The sequence below is a fragment of the Ceratotherium simum genome, chromosome 2 (assembly GCF_057802395.1).
Source record: "Ceratotherium simum simum isolate JZ-2026a chromosome 2, ASM5780239v1, whole genome shotgun sequence".
NCBI classification, from domain to species: Eukaryota; Metazoa; Chordata; class Mammalia; order Perissodactyla; family Rhinocerotidae; genus Ceratotherium; species Ceratotherium simum.
In genome coordinates, this window is record NC_141901.1 from 24,782,766 (window position 1) to 24,809,048 (window position 26,283).

Below are 26,283 nucleotides of genomic sequence, written 5' to 3' on the forward strand. Positions count from 1 at the left end.
TATATTGACTTTAATTAGCTCAATTTAATCTTTCTTTGATGATTTAGATTCTTAAAATGCTTCATTAAAGTGCTTCCGAGTCATCCTTATGAACATCACTTAGCATAATAAAATACTGTGAATTAAAAGTATGGGAGATCAAGTATTAAGCCCAGGACCCTTTCTGAAGTTTTGAAAAAGACAAGCAATTACCAGATGTGACGCACACATGTCTGTCTGTCATTCAATTTCTAAGGAACATTATCTATCTACCTACCTACCTACCTACCTACCTATAAGAGCCAATCAAATTATTTTAGGAGCACAGGACAAAGGTTACTAAATTATTAGTAAAGTGGCCTTGGGCACATTTGTTTGATGGCAGAGGGATAAACTAAACACAAAGGCTCTTTTAGTGTTACACTATAACAAAATGATATAGAAAGAGCTCTTGCACATCTGATAACATAATGAGGATTAGGTTTTTACCTCTTGGTGAAAAATTTTTAAAAGTATATTTTACATGACTAGCTAAATTAGAAGTTGTCCAAGTTCTGATTCCATTCAGGAAAATAGCAAAAGAAGTTATAAAACACCTTCTCTTTTCCAAATGCTCCTGCTCTTGTTTAGACAACACCAGACCTAATCCAGGGCACTGGCAATGTGATGCTGCCACAGATATCAAAGTCCTAATAATAATGGCTTGGGGGCAGTCTTTGGAAATTTTTGTAAGAGTCTTGCTAAGTTCTGTACTATTTTGAGATTTCTTGTTTATCAGTACATCTTATTTTAGCGGGAACTGGGTAGCTCTGGAGATTGGTTATAGAATTCAAAGTCTGTTTCTGACAGAGCTGTTTCTTAGGAAGAACTAGGTTACAAATACGTAGCTTGCTTAGGTAACTGATGATGTTCTTAAAATTACGTAATCCAAATAACCCTCTTAAAAGTATGCTTGAGAAACTTTGGTTTTTTTAAAGTGTCATTTATCAGCTTTAAAAATCAGATTCCACTTTTAATTTTCTTAAAAAAAAAAAAAAAAGGTGAGGTTAGGGGAAACATCTAGAGATAAAATAGCCTCTGTCCAACATTAAGGAGAAAGCTAAGGTAGATAGAAACTATTTTGGGGGCTTAAAAAATTCAGCCCCCTAATTTTAACGAACAACCTCCAAACAGGACAAAAGCTGAGCAGAACAGCCTTCTCTATTCCAAAAAAATTGAGATAATTCTAAATACATCCAAAAGGGCATAATTCTAGGATAGACTTACTATTAAAATAAAATTAAATCACCATATATAGAGCAGGATTCTGTTTACTTATGAAATCATCACAAGGAAAGTACAGCTATGAAATCACTGGAACTAATCAAAGACCCCAAGCTCCTGATATGTCTTAATTTGGTTTGGAAAAAAAAAAAAATCAACATTAAATTATCATTAACAAAAAAGCCTGTAATAGTTTCAGGGTAAGAGAATTTGAATGAATTAAGCTCCTACCTGGAGAAGTCTTTAATCCAGTCATATTGAACATGTAGATATTGTCATCTGTGCAGTTAGCGAATAAAGTAGAGCCAGTGGAATCCAAAATCAGACTTGAGTATCCTGGAAAAAGGAAACTTTAGTTAGCATGCCCTGGTGACAGGGAGTAGAACTGAGGTGAAAATGTTGAGGCAAAAAGATCATTCCACAAGAAGAATCATCAGAATTCTTCTTCTCCAAAATATATACAAACCAAAAATATTCTTCTGAGGTTTTTATCTTTTGAACTTCAAAAAGATACAACCACATATTAAGAGTTTCTCAAGTATATGTTGCTGAAAACTAGCTTGACATTTATTTTTAACATTTTAACAAAAACTCACCTCTCCCAAAAAGTCCTACACAAAAGTCCTACAGTCTGTGCAAAGGCTTACCTAGTTTTCGAGTGCTGCTACCTGGATACAGGAAAGACTTGGATGCTACGGGTTCTTGTCGATAAGCAGTATAATTCTTACGTAAATCCCATATTTTGATTATCCTAAAAGCCGAGGTGAAGAAATAGTTATTTTGTAGTATTTCTCCAACTCCAACCAGTTTCAACTACATTGAACGAGAAATGACTTTTAATCTAACTCCTCTGGCATGTCAACCAGGTACAGTGAGGATGGATATCTCATTGGGAAACAGTTTGAGCTATCTCACACTGTTGTCTGTAATGTCAGGTTTATGATTCCAGCAGAACGGAAACAGATGTGATCTGACCCAGTGATGGGTTACCTTGAGTTTACTCCAAGAGAGCGGAAAAGGAAGATGAAGGTTGGGTGCTGATAGTCATTGTTCCATTGTTTTCAGGAAAAAAAAAAGGTTCCTAAGCCTTTAACACTCTGCATGTAACCTCCGACATTATAAGTAACAAACTCTGTCCTTATGGTTATATCTCTATACATAACTCCTTAAGTAATCTGGTCGAAACAAATTTTCCTATAAAATATTTTTTTATTTCATCTATTGGGATAATTGTCTTAATCTTCTACATCTAGTTTGTAGGCAACACGAAAACACAAGCTTGGTATAAAAGGGCACTATCCGTGGAAACAAATAGAGTAAGCTTTCATAGGCATTCACAAGCATTACTAATAATCTTTAGATAATCCTTTATTTGTGCCTGAGAATTTGATCCACAGAAGAGTTTTAGTGTCCAGAGGACACAATGGAAATCCTAGTTTATCAAGTCATCATCTTTTTAAATTACATTTTTTGAAGGGAGGGATGTCTTGGGAGATATAACAAGCAAATAAGGGCACAAAGAAGGGCACTTAAAAAGAAAGAGTTCCTACACTCAAAAAACTTATATTCTAACAAAGCAACCAATCAAAAAGTATCACAAACTTATTTGGAAGCCAAAAATTCAGACCAATCATGAATGGCAGGTATGTGAAAGTCATTAGGCCTTACTATCAATCTAGTTAGATTACTCCCAGAAATGCCAATTACATGCCCAGAATCAGATTCCCTCTTTTAGGATATTACTAAACCTGAGAAGATAAAATCCAAAATAGAAATTTTACTCCTCAAAATAAGAATCATTGACTAAATTATACTGCATAGACAAGCAGACTGCATAGACAAGCAGGCTACCTATCCAGCTTTTCTGTAACAGCAGTGGCAGCAAACACTGCTATGTGTTAGACAATGTGCAAAGTGTGACACATATTATCTCATTTGATTATTTGAGCAAGAGTCCTAACTAGGTATTTCCCAGTGTGATCTGTAGTTCCTCGTCTCAGCTGGGTACTCACTATGTCAAAAGTTAAAAGCATACACATTCAATTATAGTGGGACTAGGTGACTTCCCCATCACAGTTCACAAAAGTGATCTCATCAAAAGAACCAAGAAATAAAGACTCTTACCCATCCACAGCTCCTGCTGAGACTAACGTATTCTCATCTTGAAAGAGGACCACAGTAACACTCTGCTGGAAATCCTAACAGCACAGGGAAGAAACAGAAAAGAAGGAAATCCTATTTTGGGTATATCTTCACGTCTTCACCATCAAGGGACCAAGATGCTAAAATGATGGCTTTTCCCCCCAAACTCTGCGTTAGACTAGATCTTCCCTCTCCAATACTCCTAATCAGATATATATGCTGACCAATAAGTAATTTTAGCAAGGAAATGACCTAAACATCATTAAGTTATAGTATATAGTGTTAACACTTTGACTTGTACTCAAGAAACAAACTGGTGATTAAATACTTTACTTCTCTAAGCCTAATGGCTCAAATTAGAATCAGCCCTACCAATAAGTGTATATTCTTAGGAAACTCATTTAATCTTCCTGTGCCTGTTTCATCTATAAAATGTCACCACCTACCTAGATTATCTATAGAAGTCTCTAAAGAATTATGGATGAAAGATGATTACATGCTCTGAAAAATTTAAAGGAGCTTTCAATGGAGTTTTACCTCTTAATTGCAGTTAAGTTTTCTTGGTTCAGAATCTGAATAAATGTGTGAAATTTTACTCATTTTAACTTCATCTGGCCTCCAAAGACCACATGGTAACCCTGTCAGTTTCTACTCAGGCCTGCGTCTTGTTCAGGGTATGCAATTTTAAGTCCTGACGTAGCAAACTGTATCATAGTATTTAATATGCTTCTTCAAACTACCACCCCTTTCCTAATGAAACATATTATACTGTAGATGAGTGTATGCATGGAAATCTCTAGGGATGAGGCTCAGGAAGATGAATTTTTAACATGCTCCCCAAGTAACTCTGTTGCACCCTAGAATTTGAGAACCACTACTGTAGGTATTAAGTATTAAGCAATAAACCACTAACATCAAGAAGAAATGAACAGTCTCATTCACCTAATCTATCGTTCCTGTTTTATGCCCAACAAATTCCCTAAAAAGAGATTCTATCCTACTGTTAAGATCTGCACACATGTACACAGCTATAAAACCTTACCACAGAAGGAGCAAGTCCTTTTGAATTCTGTTTCTTCTTAGGTTTTGAAGGGGTTTGCTTGTCTAAGGTATTGTGAGCTCCACTGATTTGATTCACTTGCCTATAAAATCCATCTGAAAGATTTTCCAAGGAAATTGATTTAGGTTTCAGAATTTTATTCCCATGCTGAATGTAACATCTGTACATAAGACCTCAAAATTAATTTATATTCTTTATTAGATTAATGAAATTAGAAGCCAGCAGAGCTATTGTACTACATCTCTTGTGGTGACATAATAATGTATGAAAAGGAAATAAGCACACAGATATTTATAGCAGCTTTATTCATAATTGTCAAAACTTGTAAGCAACCAAGATGTCCTTCAGTAGGTGAACATATGAATAAACTGTAGCATATCCAGACAATGGAATACTATTCAGTCTTAAAAAGAACTAAAGTTACCAAGACATGAAAAGACATGGAGGAACCTTAAATACATATTACTAAGCGAAAGAAGCCAATCTGAAAAGGCTACATACTGTATGATTTCAATTATATGACATTCTGGGAAAGGCAAAACCATGCAGCCAGTAAAAGATCAGTGGTTGCTAGCGGTTGGGGGGAGGGCAAGATAAACAGGCGGAGCACCGAGGACTTTCAGGACAGTGAAACTATTCTGTATGATACCATAATGGTAAATATATGTCATTACACATTTGTCAAAATCAACAGAATGTACAATACCAAGAGTGAACCCTACTGCAAACTACAGACGGATGTTGGGTGATAATGACATCTCAGTGTAGGTTCATAAAATGTAACAAGTGTCCAACTCTGGTGCGGGATGTTGATAGTGGGCGAGGCTGTGTGAGGATAGGGGGTAAATCAGTACAGAGAGAACATTCTGTACTTTCTGCTCAATTTTGCTGTGAATCTAAAATTGCTCTAAAAAATAAATAAATTTTTTTAAAAAAGAAGTATGCAGGGAGATGATCGTTGCTTTCTGCTTAATGGCATCATGGGGCAATGTGAGCATAATTATATTTAGTACAATTCTTTAAAGCTGAAAAAAAATTTAAATTAAAATAAAAGATCATTTACCAGTGAGCCTATGTATTAATAATTTCAATTTCATCAATAATTTAGGTAAACGGCATTACAGTTCAGAAGACGCTATGAGGTAAATACAGATAATACTCGCAATAATCATAAAGATTCTGAGAACTGGAACAGCGAGCAGAAATGGGGGATTATGAACATGTGCCCCCTGGTGGTAACTGGATAAAATCACTAACCCCTTCATTCAAAATAATTAAGTATGGGGCAATCTCACATTTATCAAATTTACAGTGGAATTAGACTACCTTTTTTGTTGCACCTGGTGTCCCAGACCATAATATTGCCGTCTCTTCCACCTGTACAAAAGACAGCTGTGGGGAAACGAACAGTTTATCAAGTAGTTAACAAAATCAGTCAATGACATATACATTTCAATTTAAGTTTCCTAGAATACCTGTTATATGCTAGGTACTACTGTAACTGGCACTGGAGATTAAAAATGAAAAACATATGGCTCAACAACAAATAAGAGAAAACAAAGCTATGAAGGAAAAGGATTAAAAAGAGCTCAAAATGCTTGTGTTAAACAAAAACTTTATAGAGAAAACCACATAAAATACTATAGTTATAGTAAAGTTATAGTAAGAATAACCAAAATATACTGAGTGTTTACTAAGTGCTAGACACTATCTTAAGTGCTTTATATAAATTATCTCAATCCTTGTTATCAACCCTATCAGGTGGGCATTATTATCCCTTTTTTACAGATGAGAAAACTAAGACACAGTTATAAGTTATAAGTTACAAGTTATAAGTAACTTGTAAAGGTATTCTTGGCAGTATGAATCCAGAGCCTCTACTCCAAACCTCCAAGCTGTATTGCCTCAGGATAAAAATATGGACCAAATCCATACAAAACTTGTATGGATGGAAGGAGGGCAATGGGATTGTAGAAGGGAACATAGGGGAACTTTAATTTACCTGTAATGTTTTATTCCTTAAAATTAAACCAAAAAACCCTGCTTCCTGTATGGAAGAATGAGCACTTAACAAACCAATCCATCTGCATTAGCTATAAACTCTGGACAAGATAAAAAAATAACTACCTGAGAGCTCTACAGAGATTAAACAAAAACATGCAATTTTTGGAGGGAAGTCAACACCTGAAGCAAGCGATTGGCCTAGAGTAAGTAACTGTTTTCTTGTGGTTTTACTTTGAGGGCAGCCACAATTGCAGCATTAGTACCAAGCAGCTAAAATGCCAAGAGAAAAACCTACCATCTTTCAAGCCAGGGGAACTAGGACACAGAGACCTGGGAAAACAAGAGCTGCCAGAGGGAGGGGGGAACCCTGGAGAGAGCCAGAGAAAGAGAAAACCTAATTCTGTATTTAAACTTGGTGTAAGTCTCTGGCTGACCCCTCAACCATATACAGTCATGCATCGCTTAATGACAGGGATACACTCTGAGAAATGCGCCATCAGGCTATTTCATCATTGTGCAAATATCATAGAGTGTACTTACAAAAACCTAGATGGTATGGCCTACTACACACCTAGGCTACATGGTACTAACCTTACGGGACCAACGTTGTATATGCGGTCTGTTGTTGACTGAAACGTCGTTAAGTGGTACATGACTGCATGCCACAGAAACCTAAATGCAGCTTATAAATGAGGCTTAAATTAAGAACTGAATTGAAATCTGACCCACTGCCCTCCTGCAGGTTTGACAGTCTGAATTTGAGTCTGAGTTAATTGCCTATTAAAACAAAAACATCAACTCTTTTCTGAGCAAATTACAGAATCCAGAGTCACAATGCCCAGAATTTAATCCTAAATTACTCGACATATAAAGAGCCAGGAAAACAAGTCGTTCTCAAGAGAAAAGAAATCAATGGAGGCTAACCTCTAAACAACTCAGATGTTGATTTATCAGATAAGGTTGTAAAACAGATATAACTAAGTCAAGTGAAGTAAAGAAATAGACTCTCATAATCAAAAGACAGCATGAGAAATCTCAGCAGAGAAACAAACAGAACTTATCAAAAACAAATGGAAATTTCAGAACCAAAAAACACAATTGCTGAAATGATAAAATTCACTGGATAGGCTTACGTGCAGAATGGAGAGAATAGAGGAAAAAGTCAGTGAACTTGAAAATAGATCAATAGAAATTGTTCACTTTGAAGAAGAGCAAAAAATAAGATGGAAAATTATGCTAAGTGAAAGAAGCCAGTCACAAAAGACCACATATTGTATAGTTCCATTTACACGAATGTGCAGAATAGGCAAATCTAGAGACAGAAACTAGTTTAGTGGTTGTGTAGGGCTAGGGGCAGATGGAAAGTACTGCTAATGGGTTCTGCTTACTTTTTGGGCTGATGAAAATGTTCTAAACTTAGATTGTGGTAACGGTTGCACAACTTTGTAAGTAAATTCAAAACCATTAAAATGTGCACTTCAAATGGTTGAATTTTATGGTATGTTAATTATATCTCAAATTTAAGAAAATTGAAAAAAAAAAATGAACAAAGCCTCAAGGATTTGTGGGACAATTTCAAAAAGTCTAAAATATGAATAATTGGAGTACCAGAAGGACAGGGGAAAAAACTGGGCAAAAAAATATTTCAAGAAATAATGGCAGAAAACTCCCCAAATTCAGTGTAACATATTTGTAAATTTACAAATTCAAAAAGGTCAGCAAGCCTCAAAGAGGATAACTTTGAAGGGAAGGATGCCTAGATACATCACAGTCAAACTGCTGAAAACCAAAGACAGAGAGAAAATCCTGAAAGCAGTCAGGAAAAACAACACATTACATCAGGGAAATGATTCAAATGAATACAGAGTTCTCAACAGAAGCCATGGAAGACAATGAAACAGCATCTTCAAGTAATGAAAGGAAAAAACTGTTAACTCAGAATTTTATATCCAACAAATATATCCATCAAAAATCAAGAGGATATAAAGACATTTTTAGATAAAAGAAAACAAAGGGGATTTATTACAACCAGACACAAACTATAAGAAATGTTAAGGGAGGTTCTTCAGGCTGAAGAGAAATGATATCAGAAAGCCAGGGGAAAGATGGTATTGCCAGGGGGAAATTGTGAGTTCAGTTTTGGATATGTTGAACTTGAAGTGCTTGCAGGAAAGGTTAAGGATGGAAATATAATCTGGTTCAATACACATGGAGTGAAAAACAAAACGAAACTGGAACAGATGAAACTGTCCAGGGAGAAGGTATAGACTGAAAGGAAAGGAAGTCCAAATACTAAATCCTGCACCTTGCCGACACTGCAAGTTAGGTGAAGAAGTGGAGTTCACAGAAGCAATTATGAAGGAATAAACAGAAAAACTGAGAACCAGAGGGTTCTCAGTAGGAAGAAAAAAATTTTTATCATTTTTTTTTTTTTTTTTGCTGAGGAAGACCGGCTCTGAGCTAACATTTATTGCCAATCCTCCTCCTCTTTTTTTTTTGCCCCCAAAGCCCCAGTAGATAGTTGTATGTCATAGTTGCACATCCTTCTAGTTGCTGTTGTGGGACGCGGCCTCAGCACAGCTGGAGAAGTGGTGCATCAGTGCGCGCCTGGGATTGGAACCTGGGCCGCCAGTAGCGGAGCACACGCACTTAACAGCTAAGCCATGGGGCCGGCCCTTATGAATTCTTATAAATGGCCACAAGTGTCAAATGTTGCACAAGTAAAAGCAAGGCTGACTTCAGGAAGAGAGCTGGGAGTGGAAAAAAGATTGAACCAAATTGAAATGAGGAAATTTAGCCAGCTTTTGATTACTCTTAAGAAACTTAGAGGAGATAGAAAACAAGAAGGGATGATAGCCAAAGGAGAACACAAGGCTAAGATGTTTTTTAGGACAGGCCACAGACATGCTTGAGTCTTTCCTATGGAGAAAGAGCCAACAGAGAGAGAAAGATTGAAGCTATAGTAGCTGTGGGGATTAAGTGATGGTGTAACATCTTGGGGAGGATCAAGATGTTTCTTAACCTTAACAGCACATTGGAATCCCTTGAGTACCTTAAAAAAAAATAGATGCCTGGCCCACCTCCCAGAGATTCACATTTAATTGGTATTTTAAAAAATCTCCCCAGGTGACTAATCTGCAGTCAGGGTTAAGAACCAGTGGCCTAAGGAAAGAAGGATTGACCTTAAACTGGAGAACGAAGAATGAGAAAGAAAGTGCAAATCTGAAGGTAAGTTTGTAGAAAAGGAAATAGAAATTTACTTACAATCATTTTTAATTATCCACCAGAAGTTCTAGCACCCCTTTTTACACACAAAATACACATCTGTGTGTCACTTTTCCTGGTTTTCAGATGGTCGATATTTAGGGAAGGCAAATTCTACTAGTATGACTATGTCCTATTAGGATTATTGGTAATCTGGCCATGTAGGGCTGAAAGAACTAGATCAATGATCTTTTCTACCATGCTACCTACCAAAATAACCACCAAGCATTTATATAGTCCTCAGGGTTTTTTTTTCAATGTATTCACATCTTACCTCATTTTTATGCTTATAAATACTTTTGTGAGTTAAATAGAATAGGTTTTTCTTTTTTTATAATTTTATTTATTTATTTATTTTTCCCCCAAAGCCCCAGTAGATAGTTGTATGTATGTCATAGTTGCACATCCTTCTAGTTGCTGTATGTGGGATGCGGCCTCAGCATGGGCGGACAAGCGGTGCATCGGTGCGCGCCCGGGATCCAAACCCGGGCCGCCAGCAGCAGAGCGCGCGCACTTAACCGCTAAGCCATGGGGCCGGCCCTAGAATAGGTATTAATCTCATTAAATTAGGAAATGAAGGTCCAGGGAGATAAAAATGACTTTGCTCAAGAATTCAGAGGCAGAAACCAGAATAAAACACAGGGCTTCTATGTACGGTTGTAAAAGTGTGCCTTGAACAAGGGCATCTGGCTGAGGACGTAGGGGCTAAAATCTAATCTACTTTACCAATCTATGTGGCTTTGGGAGCAGTGTCCAACCAGACTAATGGGCACCTGTGGACTATTGGAGCCATGAAAAAAGCCCCTGCCCCAATATCTAACTCAGTGCTTTTTTCTACTAGACCACACTGGCATAGCTTCAATGTACAGAGTTTTAAAAATTAAGCAAAGGGGCCAAAAGATACAGTGTTTCCCTTTTCTACTACCCTATAAATAAATCACCTTTAGTAGGGTAAATTTTCATAATCTTTTTTTTTAATCTTAGTTTTTTTGTGAGGAGATCAGCCCTGTGCTAACATCTGCCAATCCTCCTCTTTTTTTTGGTGAGAAGACTGGCCCTGGGCTAACATCCGTGCCTATCTTCCTCCACTTTATATGGGACGCCGCCACAGCATGGCTTGCCAAGCAGTGTGTTGGTGCGCGCCCAGGATCTGGGCGTTGAACCGAGCGAACCCCGAGCCGCTGCAGCGGAGTGCGTGCACTTAACCGTTTGCGCCACCGGGCCAGCCCCCATAATCTTATTTTTATAAACTCAGAGTGAACTCTGACACAGGAGTGTAGTAAACTAGAACACAAGCATACCTAACTTTATACAATAGATGTGTTAATGAAAAGTTACACAGAGAGAAGAAACTATGCCATATATTTCCTTTTCAAGGTTCCAGTCTCAACAGCACCCATAGCAGATTAAAATTGAACTTTTTTGATTTTAGGTCTAAGATGGTGGTATAGGAAAACCCTGAACTCACCTCCTCCCAGGGACATACTGAATTTACACCTAAATATAAGAGCAATTCTTTCTGAAGAAGAACTGAGGGCTGATCAGCTTCCAACCATTCCCCCCAAGATGGCCCTGGCATGGCACACCCAGGGACCCCCTGACCCACGCCTGCTCCAGTTCCAGCCATCCCACCAAGGCAACTTGAACGCAAGGCACCCCAGGACACCCTCAGCCCACACCTATTCCAGCTGTCCTGCCGAGGCAGCCCTGGTGTGTTGCAACCTGGGACCCCGTGGCCTGTGCCTGCACCAGCTCTAGCCATCTTGCCTAGGCAGCTCTGGCACAGCACACCCTGGCCTTTGCCTGCTCCAAGTCCAGCTATTTTGCCAAGGCAGCCTGGACGCAGTATACCCTGGGACTTCCCTGGCCCACGTCCATTCCACCTACAGCTGGCCTGCCAAAGCTGCCTGGCACACACAGTCTACACAGGGGACGCTCCTACACGAGGCCACTCCTTCAAGACTGGGAGAGGTAGCTGTTTTGCCTAATTTATAGAAACAAACACAGAAGTAAAACAAAATGAAGAGACAAAGGAATATGTTCCAAACAAAAGAACAAGATAAAAATCTCCCCATAAAACCCTAATGAAAAGGAGATAAGTAATTTACCTGATAAAGACTTCAAAGTAACAGTCATAAAGATGCTCACTAAACTTGGGAGAAGAGTGGAGAAACACTGTGAGGACTTCAACAGACAGTTAACAAATATAAGAAAGAACCAATCAGAACCAAAGAATATAATAACTGAAATGAAAAATACACTAGAAGGCATCAAAGCAGATTAGATGATACAGAAGAATGAATAAGTAATCTGGAAGATAAAATAGTGGAAATCACCCAATCAGAAAAGCAAAAAGGGGGCAGCCCAGATGGCCTAGTAGTTCAAGTTTGGCACACTCCATTTTGGCAGCCTGGGTTTGCTTCCTGGCTGTGGAATCACACCACTAGTTTGCTAATGGCCACACTGTGGTGGCAGCTCACATTAAAAAAAAAATAATAATAAGAGGAAGATTGGCAACAGATATTAGCTCAGAGCCAAATCTTCCTCAACAAAAAAAAAAAAAAAAAAAAAGAAAGAAAAGAAAAAGGAATTTTAAAAAATGAGGATAGTTTAAGGGACCTCTGGGACAACATCAAGTGTACTAACATTCACATTATAGGGGTCCCAGAAGGAGAAGAGAGAAAGGGGCAGAATGCTTACCTGTATAAATAATGGCTGAAAACTTCCCTAACCTGGGGAGGGAAACAGACATCCAGCTCCAGGAAGCAAAGAGAGTCCCAAATAAGAAGAACCCAAAGAGACCCACACCAACACATATTATAATGAAACTGGCAAAAGTTAAAGATACAGAGAGAATCTTAAAGGCAGCAAGGGAAAAACAAGTCACATACAAAGGAACCCCCATAATACTACTAGCTGATTTTTCAGCAGAAACTGCAGGTCAGAAGGGCGTGGCATGATATATTTAAAGCGCTGAAAGGAAAAAAACTTACAACCAAGAATACTCTACCTGACAAGGTTATCATTCAGAATTGAGGGAGAGTGAAGGGTTTCCCAGACTAACAAAAACAAAGGAAGTTCATCATCACTAAACCAGCCTTATAAGAAACGATAAAGTGTCTTCCACAAACAGAAAAGACAAACTGAAATAAGAAGATATATAAAAGAAAAAAATCACACTGGTAAAGGCAAATATTTAGTAAAGGCAATGGATCAGCCGCTTAAATAGCTAGTATGAAGGTTAAAAGACAAAAGTAGTAAAATCAACTGTAACTAAAATAAGTAGTTAACGGATACGTAAAATAAAAAGATGCAAAATATGGCATCAAAGACATAAAACACTGTGGGGGGAGTAAAAATGTAGTGCTTTTAGAATGCATACAAACTTAATTGACTATCAGCTTAAAACAGGCTATTATACATACAGATCAATATATATGAACCTCATGGTAACCACAAACCAAAAACCTACACTAGATACTCAAAAAATAAAGAGAAAGGAACCCAAATGTAACACTAAAGAAAACCATCAAACCACAAGGGAAGAGAACAAGACGAGAGGAACAGAACTATAAAAACAATCAGAAAACAACTAACAAAATGGCAATAAGTACATACCTATCAATAATTACTTTAAATGTAAACAAACTAAATGCTCCAATCAAAAGACAAAGAGTGGGGGCCGGCCGGCCCCGTGGTGTAGTGGTTAAGTTCGTGTGCTCTGCTTCTGGTGGCCCAGGGTTCACAGGTTCGGATCCCAGGTGCGGACCTACATATCGCTTATCAAGCCACTCTGTGGCAGGCGTCCCACATAAAGTAGAAGAAGATGGGCACGGATGTTAGCCCAGGGCCAATATTCCTCAGCAAAAAAGAGGAGGATTGGCAACAGGTGTTAGCTCAGGGCTAATCTTCCTCATCAAAAAAAAAAAAGACAAAGGGTGGCTCAATGGATAAAAAGACAAGAACCATCTATATGCTGCCTACAGAAGACTCAATTCAGATGTAAAGACACACACAGACTGAAAATAAAGGGATGGAAAAAAATATTCCATACAAATAGAAACAAAAAGAAAGCTGAGGTAGCAATACTCACATCAGAAAAAATAGACTTTAAAACAAAGACTGTAACAAAAGACAAAGGAGGGCATTAACTAATGATAAAGGAGTCAATCCAAGAGGATACAGTCACGTATTGCTTAACGACAGCGATACGTTCTGAGAAAGGCACTGTTAGGTGATTGAGTCCTTGAGTGAACATTACAGAGTGTACTGAAGGGGAATAAAATTTGCACCCCAAAAATTGTATCTCTTTAACATAAGGATTATTTTAGGCCGATTATTTTTAAGAAACAAAAGACTCAAAGCTTTTGTTACCTTCCCCTTAACTGCCTAAAAGAATTCAGATAAAAACCTGTCTCAGGAAGCGAGCTATCACCTTAGCGTAACATGAACTAAGTGGTACACAAGTAGGAACCTTGTTGAGCTCCCCTCTGTTCTTCTGTTTCTGTGTGGCCAAACACTTGTTTTCTAAACATTTACTCCTTTTCGCCTACCTGTGAATTGCCTTTCTTTCCTTTGAAGTCCCTGACTCTCCCCACCCTCAACATCTTCTTTTGTCTTTAGCTGAGGATAGTATTTAAGGTGAGGGCTTCAGTCATTTTGGTGAGTTACTTGATCTTCCTGGTTTTCTCCCACATATACATCTTATTAAACTTTTGTTTGTTTTTCTCCTGTTAATCTGTCTCATGTCAATTTAATTCTTAGACGAGCTGGAAGAACCCAGAACGGTAGAGGAAAATTTCTTCCTTCCCTACAGTACTTACACAAGCCTAGATGGTCCAGTGTACTACACAGCTAGGCTATATGGTACTAATCTTATGGGATCACTGTTGTATAGGCAATCTATGATTGACTGAATTGTTGTTATGCAGTGCATGACTATGTAACATTTGCAAATATTTATGCACCCAACACAGGAGCACCTAAATATATAAAGCAAATATTAACAGACATAAAGGGAGAAATTGACAGCAATACAATAATAGCAGGGGACTTTAACACCCCACTTACATCAACGGATAGATCATCCAGACAGAAAATCAATGAGGAAACATTAGGCTTAAAAAACACATTAGACCAGATGGACTTAATAGATATATACAGAACATTCCAACCCAAAACTGCAGAATACATTCTTTTCAAGTGCACACGGAACATTTCCCAAGATAGGTCTCATGTTAGGCCATGAAGCAAGTCTCAATAAATTTAGGAAGCCTGAAATCATATCAAGCATCTTTTCCAACCACAATGGTATGAAACTAGAAATCAATTACAAGCAGAAAACTGGAAAAAACACAAAGATGTGGAGACTAAACAACACGCTACTAAACAAGCAATGGGTCAACGAAGAAATCAAAGAGGAAGTTAAAAAATACCTTGAGACAAATGAAAATAAAAACACAAATTTCCAAAAGCTATGGGACGCAGCAAAAGAAGTTCTAAGAGAGTTAAAAGCAATACAGGCCTACCTCAAGAAACAATTATACACCAACAACTTAGAAATTGGAACATATGTTCAGCATTATTTACAACAGCTAAGATATGGAAGCAACCTAAGTATCCATCAATAGATGAATGGATAAAGATGTGTTGTGTATATATATAATGGAATATTACTCAGACACAAAAAAGAATGAAATCTTGTCATTTGTGACAACATGGATGAACCTAGAGCGTCTTATGCTGAGGAAAAGTGAAATTAAGTCAGACGGAGAAAGACAAACACCATATGATTTCACTTATATGTGAAATCTAAAAAATAAAACAAATGAACAAACAAAACAAAACAGAAAGAGACTCATAGATACAGGAAACAAACTGGTGGTTACCAGAGCAGGGAGTGGTTGGGGGGGCAAGTGAAATAGGTGAAGGGACTTAAGAGGTACGAACTTGCAGTTATAAAATTAGTAAGTCTTGGGGATATAATGTATAGCATAGGGAATACAGTCAATAATATTGTAATAACTTTGTATGGTGACGGTAACTAGACTTATCGTGGTGATTTCACAATGTATATAAATCTTTAATCACTGATGTACACCTGAAACTAATAGGATATAGTATGTCAATTATACTTCAATGAAAAAAAATTGACCTTTCTTTAAGTCCAAACCAGCTCAACAACTGAGTTTAATATTCCTGAGTGCTCAGATGAATAAATGAAACTATTTCTTTTAAAAATAGAATATGTTTTAATGATAAAGGAGACAGTAATGTTTGTCTCTATTATTCTGAGACTAAAATCTCATTAATTCAGCCACTTTGAGATGAATGTTTGCTGGTCTATTTGTAAAAAAATATTTGGTGAGGAACAAATGGAGGAAGGAGAAAAGAAAACAAAAAATCAGAAATGAAAAGTTCATTCAGACACCTCTGCTAAGTTTCTCCTAGCTGCTGTAGTACTGTTCTGTATTATGACTACTCTCTAAATCTTCCTTCTCCACTACAATGGTAAAATAAATACAGAAAGATCAATTGTGAATAAATACTAGTTGGAAATATACTAAGAAATTGGGCCATTTAAAGTAATTACATGGTAAATTTTAGGTAGAGAATCATGTCCAGTTTAGCAGGTCTCCCACCAGCCTCACATCTCATTTAAATTTTATAAGTAGAGTTAAAGTAACTATTTTACAAGTAGAGTTAATCAGTATCCAGAACAGTGTTTTGACTTCAAAGGACACTCAAAGTTGAACAGAGGTATTGTGGCTGTTTAAAATTTTGACCTTATCTGCAAGATTATACAAAAACATTACCTGAAGATGCTTGACTTTCAGGGACAAGCTGGAGATAATGTCTATAAGAATGGGACTAAACCCAACTTAATTTCATTGAGGTTTTCAGTCATATTAGAATCTCAATTATTAGGCCAGCCCCGTGGCTTGGTGGTTGAGCATGCGCGCTCCGCTGCTGGCGGCCCGGGGTTCGGATCCCAGGTGTGCACCGATGCACCACTTGTCAGGCTATGCTGTGGCGGCGTCCCACAGAAAGTAGAGGAAGATGGGCATGGATGTTAGCCCAGGGCCAGTCTTCCTCAGCAAAAAAAGAGGATTGGCATGGATGTTAGCTCAAGGCTGATCTTCCCCACCAAAAAAAAAAAAAAAAAAAAAAAAAAGAATCTCAATCTTCTATGTAGGTAGAGTTGCAACTTTGACAAGGGAAAGGGTGGAAACAATTGCAGCTGCTTATTACCTCATTACCTTATTACCTCACCATAAAGGAGGATACGAAAGAGGAGATGAAAGGATAGGCGCAAACCTACCTTTCTCAAACTTAGAAAAGGCAACTGACTTGAGGCTGCATTGATGACCTTTGCACGTTCCAATGAGCTCACCAGCTTTTACATCCCAAAATTTGGCTGACTGATCACCTGCTGCTGTAACCTTTCAAAAATAAGGTATCACAGTTTAATAAAGCAACCCTTTACTAGTATTTACCCAGATCCCAATAAAATAAGAGTCACTTACAAGTTTAAGTTCACCAGGGACCCAGGCCAGGTCAAAGACAGCATTCCAGTGAGCCATCCATTCTAAACAAAGAAAACAGTGAATGTGAAATGTCTGAACTATGTTCTACGGTAGCCATATCAATAGCAGTTTAAATGCCTTGAAAGCTGTAGTGAAAAGATCAGTGGTCAGCACCCTAAGGTCCACCGGCCAAAGAGCATTTGTAGACTCACAGACATTACACATTCCCTTCATTAGCACAAAGAACTACCATTTGATATCAAGTTCTTTTCTGTGAAATGACTAGTAACATATCCTCTAAAATGGAATCTTTCTAAACATTCTCTGGTTCAAAAATCTTCATCTCTGAATAGGGTCTAAAGTACTTTAGTTTGACATTCAAGGTTCTGCACACTTTGGTCTTTATCTCTGTCACAAGGCTTATCTATCACTGTTTTCCATGTCTTATTCCAACCAAACTGGATCATTCTCTATTTCCTTATTACATCCTATCTCTAGGCCTTTGTTAATGCTTTTCCTTCTGCCTGGAGTGCCCTATTCCATCTCCATTGGTCTAAATGCCACAATCCAACTCAGATGTCCTATCCTTCATGAAAAATTTTCTTCTCCTTTGTTACTACATGAGAGCTTTCTCTTTGACACTTGTGGTGCTTTCTTTGTACTTTTCTTTTACATCACTTACAGTCTTGTTTTATTTTAGTTATTTCAACACTTGACTTACTAGTTCCAAATTACCAGCTTCTTAAGGTCAGTAGAATTTTGTCTTATGAATGGAAGATGCTTGGTCAATATAAATATTTTAAAACAATGTTTCCCCCAACCCCATTAAGTATAAAAGATTTAACTTTTTAAAAGAAGAACTGTTTTTAATCCTAAAATATATTTTTCTTAACTTTCAGTAAAGGCATTGCCATAGTTAACCATTATTGACAAAGAAAGAATTGTCAACATTATTGACACCAGAAAGATAGTCCACCACTTATTTCTGGCCTGGTCCCTAAACAGACTTAATCAGAAGGAAATAAAATTGGGAATGCATTCAAATAATTTATTTGAGGCTTTATGAATTAAAAATAATGTTAAAACAAAAATTTTTGATCTAGACTTACCTTTGACACACTTCTTTCTACTGGTTTGTGATTCTGTGTTATATAATCTAACGAAGCCTTCTTCATTGGCAACTGCTAGTATATGCTCCATATTGGGAGCTAAATCAGAGATAAAGAATAAAATATATAGAGAGTAACACAAAAATTTTAAAGCTGAGTATAAAGCTATATAAATAATATATTATAGATTAATTGAAAGCTACAAGGCAAACACAAAGAATCTGTTTGAAAAGAGGCAAGATGATTCTACCCAAATACTATCTGATATGGTAGAGAGAGGTAATCTGAACTAAAGATTGCTTAAAATTTGCCATAATATCTAATTCAGTGAATGACTTAAAACCACCAAAATTATCTTCAGATAATCTCTTACTTAGAGAAGGGTTGAATCAAGGGTGGTACTTAAACAAAACAAGAGTGGTACTGGCCAATGACAAATAAAGGTATATGATACAGGCCACCAGCAGGCTGAGTCTATTAGTTTTAAATTCCCTTTTCACAACCTTTTACTTTTCCTGTCTTAAACCATTAACAGCGGGGACAAGTACTTCTATTTCTGCTCATATGTTCCCCAATGCATTACAGAAAGAGATAGATTCAATCAGGCCAAAAGGGGTATCCATTGGGCAAAACAGTTTACATGATGGCTGAACCTTTACAACCCTTTCCCTATAACAGTTAAAAGAAAAATGGTGCTATACTAGTCCTATGCTTTAGAAATATATAATTATGCACAGAGATTAAGAAAAGTCTACTTAAATCCAGAGAGAACAGTTATTAGAAAAACTCTACCATCTATCTAACTTACTTTTTCTTGAAAGGGACACCTCAGTATATTTTTCCTCTAAGTGTGAAATAGCTCATTTCTGACCAAGCCTGGCTTAGATAGTAATTCTCTTACCAGAAGAGAAGGTGCATCCAAAAGGAGGAACTGGGACTCCTGTTTCTCCATAAGAAGTGTGCTCATCATTATTGTTGCACTGATAACCAGTTAGAAGGGACTGCAGAGGGTATTGTGAAGACCATCCTAAAACAGACACAATTCCTTATAGAAGTCCAATATATCATCACATTTCAGTACTTTTAATAAATGCAGAGGTAAATATTTGTTTTAAAAAGCTGTATATACTTCATATAGATCCACTCACTATTCATGGTCCTCTGGAATAGTTTCTGGTATTTTCCTAAGGAAGAAATGAAAGAGTACTCCCAACTTATGGTGAGGTATAGGTTTGGGCTTACCATCTTAAACGAAGACGTTCACTAGTACATTTAAGATTGCAAGAAACAAGTGGACTTTGCACATTTAAAAAATTATACCCCTTCTCTCACATTTTGGTGACAACCACAAAGACTACCACAACCATTAAAAGTGCCATTCTCTTCGATTAACATCTTCTGTTTTTAGAGTTTCTAAATCAACATTACTGCAAACTCTTTAAGTTACTAGCAACATCATACATAATCCAATGGGCAAGGAGTTAAAGGAAATACTGTATGTCAATGTGCCTAGTATAGCCACTAACATATTCACAATACTAATTTCACTTCCTCTCTTCTTTCCATTGCTAAAATTCTAGGATTCTAAAATGTCAACAGCAACAAGTCATAGTATCTTAAAGTACATTAGAGCAATTTTAAAGTAAAGCGTTATGTACCTACCCCAAGAGTACAATCAGTTAGCCCTGGCTAGTAGTAGTGGTAAGGTCAGGGAAGTCTCTAGAGGAAGTGAAATCAAACTAAGTCTTGAAAGATCAATAGTTTTCATTGAATATATGAGAGAGGAAGAAATTCAGGGTGGAGGGAAAGTTTACTCTGCTTGGGCCAGAGACCTAATGTGCACTATGGTCCTAAATAGTAAACCATCTTCAAAGATTTGTTTTATCATTTTGATATGTGGGTTAACACATTTTAAATATGTAAGAGAAACATTCATTCAATAAATAATTACTGAGAACCAAATGTTTACTAAGCATCAGAGGAAACAATAAAGTTACAATCTATTGAGACCTGTCTAAATAATTAAAACACTCTTTCACATTTTAGGGTACTTTCAATTCTCACTTTTCATTAAAAATACTGTTTGGAGAAGACATCTTAGCCTGACAGAATCTCAGATAAATCTAGTTTTGGATGTTTATAGAGATAACTTGAAGGAATCAGTACAAAGGAGGCAAAGAAATTCAATTCAGATTGAGTAATTATTCCTCGGGGTATTACCTCTAGGTCAGATATCACTGTAAACAAGCCACTAAAGACCATTAAAAGAATACAATTAGTTATGTTGTAGAGTTCACAAACATCCATCTACAGAAGGATTTGAAAAACAAAGTCTCTGTTTTAAAGTTAATGACTGCAACACAGGAATTCAAAGGGACTGAATCTTGAACAATTTAGGTGGAACTGAAGATCACATGCTCAGGATACCTAATTCTTTACAATTAAACAGTGACCCCCTCATTTCTGCCTCATTGCCTACAGACTAACATCCCACCACCAACAAATGGCCTAATGTGGCTTAGTAATGAGTTCCTAACTACCCCTCCATTTCTGCACTGCCCACAACACACACTTCATGGACCAGCCCCTTAAGCTACTTTTGGATCCTTATTGTGCTATGCTCTTTCCACCAAGAACCTGTAATGCTTTCCCCCTACAATACTCTTTTGGAAAAGCCTATTCTTTCCTCATTGTACAGATTAAGCCCCTGGGGTTACATGCAGATTTTTCAGGGAGTATCTGAAGGCAAGAGAGTTTTCAAAGAATCAATTTCTGGATACTCAACTTCCATATATATGCATTTCTAAAATTGATCTGTGGCTGAGGCTCTCTTTTCCCCTTTCTCTTCATCACTGCCTTTCTTCCAGTTTTCAAAAGAAAGGCATTTCCATACCCCAGTCTTACACCTTGCATTCACCCAAGGTATGAAAACTTCTGAGACCCCAACTAAGAGATAACTGGATAATTCCTTTAATAAAGGGATTATAAACACCCAATTTCATCTCTTTAAAAGATATACTTCCAATAAAATTTTACTTTGCTTAATAATTATTTATCAAAATTAGTAACCTAAGTTGCTTTTATCAATTGCATACTAATAATTGTAATGATAATTTAATCCAGAAGAAACTTTTTAACACTTGGAGCCTTACGATCACAGAAAATTTCAATTTAAATATATTTTTTTACACAGAGGAGTATGATAGAGTGATCAATAAAATAACTTTTCAAGGTAATTTAAAATCAAATTACCTTAGGATAAATTCTATGGGAGAAATAAAGTGGTATAAATTCAAGGGGAAAAAGCAAGTATGTACAATATCTAGCAGTTAAAGAGTTTGTTTATATTTAAAAAAAATGATTCATGTGATTATCAAATCACTATAGTATTTATATTCTCTTAGATACATTTTAAAGAATGATGTAGCATTTTTATTTTAAAATGCCAATATTCACAATATGGCCAGAAATAATATCCTTTGCATCTGTATAAACTTATGATAAAAACTTTTAAAAGCCAATTTAAAAATACACAGAAGAGTAATCAGATTTCCATTTTAGAAAGATCATTGGCAGCAATATGGAGAATAACCTGGAGAGAGAGAAACTAAGAGGCCATTTGGGAGACTTGTTATAATCCAGACAAGAAGGTATTAGGCCCCAACTTAGGGAAATAGAATGGTAAGCATAGAACAGATCCAAGATATGATGAAGAGGCAAAATCAGTGGGAACAGAGAGGAGGATGGATTCAAGAGATTTTAATGGAACTTTCTGAATGTGTATCTTGAGGAAAATGGAGGAATTTTGATTGACTCTCAGGTTTCTGGCTGGGGAAACTAGTTTAAAATAATGGGACCACTTCCTAAAGTAGGTAACATAGCAGGTTTGGGGGAAAAGTGAGTTCGGTTTTGGGTACGTGAGTTTGAAATGCTTGTGGGACTGACCATCTGGGTGAAGATACTCATCCAGCTTTTATAGGAATGGACATAAAGTATAGGGAAGGCAAGGTTGCAGGTAGTAGTGGAAGAAGCCCTGGTTACGGCTATGATCATCCATGGGAGTAGGTAGAAGAGAAAAGGGGCCTAGGATGGAACACCAACACCGAAGGGGAAAGGAGAAGAAAGTCCTACAAAGTTCAGTGCATAATTTATAAGAATGAAAGAATTTCAGTGCCTAGTTCATAACAATGAATGAGTTTTTGTAAAGGAACGAGAGAGGGGAAGAAGTAGACAGACAGATTGGAGAATTAGGAGAAAATCTGTCACAAAACAGAAGCTAAATAGTTTGCTCTGGGTCACACAGTAAGGAGTGGAGCTGGAATTAAAACTTAGGCAGTTTAACTCCAAAGACAGAGCTCTTAACCACCGTACATGGCACTGCCACTCATGACACAGAGGATAGACAAGTTACTCAAGCAAGGTCCCAGGAGAGACAGAAAGAGGGACATTTAGAATATAATTTAAAAGATTATCTAAGAGGGAAGCAGGTAAGGATGGCATAAAGTTTTAGACTGGGGGCAGGAAGGTGAGGGACTACTCCTCAGTCTCCTCAATATCCTTTCCCTAGACCTATGGCTTAAACATAAAAAGTTCCCTTCTCAGATTCTTTTCTTGATGTTTTCCACATGGTTTCAAGGGGAAAGAAGACCTAGTCCATCTTTAAATGAATGAGATTTCATTTCTATCCATGCTGGTCTGTGTAGTAACTCCCTTACCAGAAACTTAAAACGTTTCAGGTTGATGACACCCAAACCTAAGCTTAAAACTCCTATTGCCAATGCTTTAACCTAAGGAACCTCAAGAACTGTAGAGAATAAGTTAGATTTCTACATACTAACAAGGAAATATTTCCAAGTTATACCGCTAAAGTGAAAAACAAAACAAAACCATTTTGATCCCATTTCTGTAAATAACGATACATGTTACCTTTGGCATTGAAAAACATTTGGTATAATACACTCCAGTCTATTAACAGTGGTCCTCTCTGGGGGATGTGGTTATGGGTATTTTCCACTCTGTAATTTCCAATTTTTATGCCCATGTAGTAAACAGGGGGAAAAAATTTTGACCACGCTAGAAGCTTGTGTTCTCTGCTTGACTGAGTTCCTTAGCAGCGAGCGGATCCTATTCACTGCTGTATATAGCAAATAGTAGGGCTCACTAAGATTCTACGACAAAGGAATGAATTAATCAATGAGTACGAGTCTTGACGACCTCACATGGCTGTTGAGAGAACCACAAACCCACAAAAAACGCATGCGTTTTCCAGTTAATGTGCAACACAGATCTACGCCGTAAAGGAGGCCAGTTAGTTCAACTTCCCTCCCTCCGTCAACCTACATTACGATTAAAAAAATCCCGATTACGATTAAAAGTGTCCCGAGGGCATATAAGTGCAGCTTTCGTCAGTAGTTCTCGCTAACACGAACTCGTGGCCGTGGGAGAACGGCCACCGGGGCTGGGAAACAGAAGCGGAGTCGGCCTTGGTCCGAGGTGTTGTTTCGGGGGAGGCGAATCCCGCCAGCAACAAGCAGCAGTTATGGCCGTTACTCACCATTTTTCGGGACGCCAAACTGGGGCTGGCGGAGCACCGAATTGAAGAGCATCTGGGCCGCAAGAGCAGGCTCAAGTGAGGGAAAAGCCGTGGAGATGCCCCCAGGTTCGGCAGAAAGCGTAGCTTGCGCTGCTCACAACACGATTAGTTATTGCCTCCAACTCCCGCCACTGTAAGCCCCGGCCACCAAACTCCCCGCCAAACTGACGTCACGCCCTCTGATTGGCTCCCGCCGCGGCGTCCGGGCGCCTCCAAGTCACTTCCCCCTTCGAATCCCCGCCTTCTTTTCTCCCAGCCGCGGGAACCTAGAGTTCACGAGCTCCCTGAGCGCCTGCGCAGGGGGCCGCAGAGGAGCTGGCGAACGGCAGGGTGACCAGGGCGCATGCGTAACACGGCTTGACAGAGCGCGGAGGAAAAATCCGCGAGAAGGTGGTGGAAGAAGATGGCGGTGCTGGGGCAGAGTTTGCAATCTCTCTGAATAGACTAGTCGAGTAACTAGTCGGGTCATGGCGTCAAACTCAACTAAGTCTTTCTTGGCAGATGCCGGCTATGGCGAACAGGAGCTGGATGCTAACTCTGCCCTTATGGAATTAGACAAAGGTATTCGAAAGAGCGGGCTGAGCGGGTGAAACGGGCGTGGGGGAAGTGGCGCCACCAGGCGGTGGTAGCCTCGGGAGAGGCCGGGAGGGCGCATGCGTATAGCCTCCCTGGGCGGGGCCGGCTGCCTGTGCTTTGGTGAGTCCAGCGCTTTTGCTGCTTCGGGAGATTGCAGGAGAGTTGCGGCGTTGCTGGATTGGCCTTGCACCAGCTGAACAAGTAGCGAGCTCCAGTGGTGGGCCCGTTTTGACCGCCTGAGGGCACAGTTCCCCGATTTTCCAAGCAGTTTCTAAAAATCCTAAATTGAAACTGTGAAATTATTTTTCAGTACGTTCAGTTGAGACCAACTCGTAACCAAGAGTGCTAAATAATAATCTTGCACTGATAACAGCGATTCATTTGATTTCTGTACCTCTGTTACCTGCTGGTTACTAGGCGGATTAAATACGGCCAAGACCCTCGGAAAAGCATAGCCCCTGCTCCTTCTCTGCAGACAAATTTCACGAGTTCTGTTTCCTTACGGGGGCGAGGGCGGGGGTGGTGCTGGAGGGCAGCTTGGTGTGGTTGAAGAAGCTTTGGAGCTAGACTGAGTTGAATTCCAGTTCTGCTAGTTTTATGGTCTTGGGCAGGTTACTTAACTTCACTTAACCTCAGTTTTTTGTCTGCAAAGTGGGTACAGTATCACTGAGCTGACCAGATTGTTGTAAATATTAAGTGATATAATGATACGCAAAAGAAGCCTTTATTAAGTCTAAAGAGATATGCCTTCTTTCTAGGATATGGATATGGGAAGCAAGGGCAGATATTTGTCAGTAAAGAACTCAAGTATTAAAATGAAGCCTTTGTTTCAGTGTACTTCAGTGGTCTTTATTGAACGCGGGAAGCATTTTGTCACCTGGTATACAGTTAATTCTTGATTAACCATAGCCAGTGTATAATGTATTGAGAACTGGATTAGGGGTTAGAAGGATCTTTCTTTAAGTCCACTTTGAGCAACTCCCCAGCTCTCTGACTTGGAGGTTCTAGTAACTTTTTTGGGACTCTGTTTTTTGGATTTGTTTGTTTGTTTTTTAACCTGTAAACATATCTAGTGGGTTGGTCTAGATAAAGTTTTCTCAGACTTTTTAAAAAGCTTTTAACTCCTTTTGATCAACATGAAAATGTCACAACACTCCAGTGATATAATCGTTTGGTTGAATCACAGTATCTTTAGCGCATCCCCATCTGCCAAGAAAATGATGTTGAGCTTTGCTTTCTCTTGCCAAAGCTGTAGGATTTTTTCCCTCTGAAATATAAAATTGTGACTTTAAATGTGTTTTTTAAACACTTCGTAATCTTTTCCTTCCCATTCTGATAATTCCTTCCTTATTCCCCAGTGAGAGTTGCAGGTCCTGATATGTAATATCCTTACCAATTCTAAGATATTTTCTACCACCTTGGTGGGCTCGTCTCATAATGACAGTAAAACAGTGCTTGTAGAACAGAGATCACAATGGGACTCCGAATTAGAAATCTAGAATTGTTTAATTCCTAAACATTTGCAATTATGGTAAGAAAAAAATACATCACAATTTTTCATTCTTAAAAGTTGAAATAGATATATTTCAGATCTATAAGAAATAAATGGATGGCTATTGAGCATTTAACTGTAAACCAGGTGTCAGTCCTAGATACTAAGGAAGTGATATATTGTTCAGTCTTCTCAGCAATGCCCTGGTGAGTATTTTTCAGATGAGTCTCAGAAGGATAGATTGGACACGACAAGAGCAAAACTTTTGTTCTTTT

The 26,283-nt window shown here is 38.1% G+C and overlaps 2 protein-coding genes across 10 annotated transcripts in view; one reads left to right on the top strand and one right to left on the bottom strand.

Annotated features, from left to right (window-relative positions):
- DTL (denticleless E3 ubiquitin protein ligase adapter) overlaps window positions 1-24,069 on the bottom strand; it is an 83,811-nt gene extending 59,742 nt beyond the window's left edge. For all 9 annotated transcript variants that reach the window (XR_015554361.1, XR_015554355.1, XR_015554343.1 and 6 more), the window contains exons 1-10: window positions 23,902-24,069; window positions 19,249-19,374; window positions 18,348-18,446; window positions 17,239-17,300; window positions 17,034-17,154; window positions 5,771-5,836; window positions 4,427-4,539; window positions 3,367-3,440; window positions 1,890-1,993; window positions 1,474-1,578 (exon numbers count right to left, since the gene is read on the bottom strand). Coding sequence is in view for 2 of the 9 variants with exons in the window: in XM_087439403.1 (XP_087295529.1) it covers window positions 1,474-1,578; window positions 1,890-1,993; window positions 3,367-3,440; window positions 4,427-4,539; window positions 5,771-5,836; window positions 17,034-17,154; window positions 17,239-17,300; window positions 18,348-18,446; window positions 19,249-19,374; window positions 23,902-23,953 (922 nt within the window). In the remaining 7 variants the exon portion in view is untranslated. The remainder of the gene's footprint in view (window positions 1-1,473; window positions 1,579-1,889; window positions 1,994-3,366; window positions 3,441-4,426; window positions 4,540-5,770; window positions 5,837-17,033; window positions 17,155-17,238; window positions 17,301-18,347; window positions 18,447-19,248; window positions 19,375-23,901) is intronic.
- A 200-nt stretch (window positions 24,070-24,269) lies between these two features.
- The window catches only part of INTS7 (integrator complex subunit 7), a 91,613-nt gene continuing 89,599 nt past the window's right edge, over window positions 24,270-26,283 (top strand). The window contains exon 1 of the mRNA XM_004424887.3: window positions 24,270-24,501. Within this exon, the coding sequence (XP_004424944.1) occupies window positions 24,408-24,501 (94 nt within the window). The 5' untranslated portion in view covers window positions 24,270-24,407. The remainder of the gene's footprint in view (window positions 24,502-26,283) is intronic.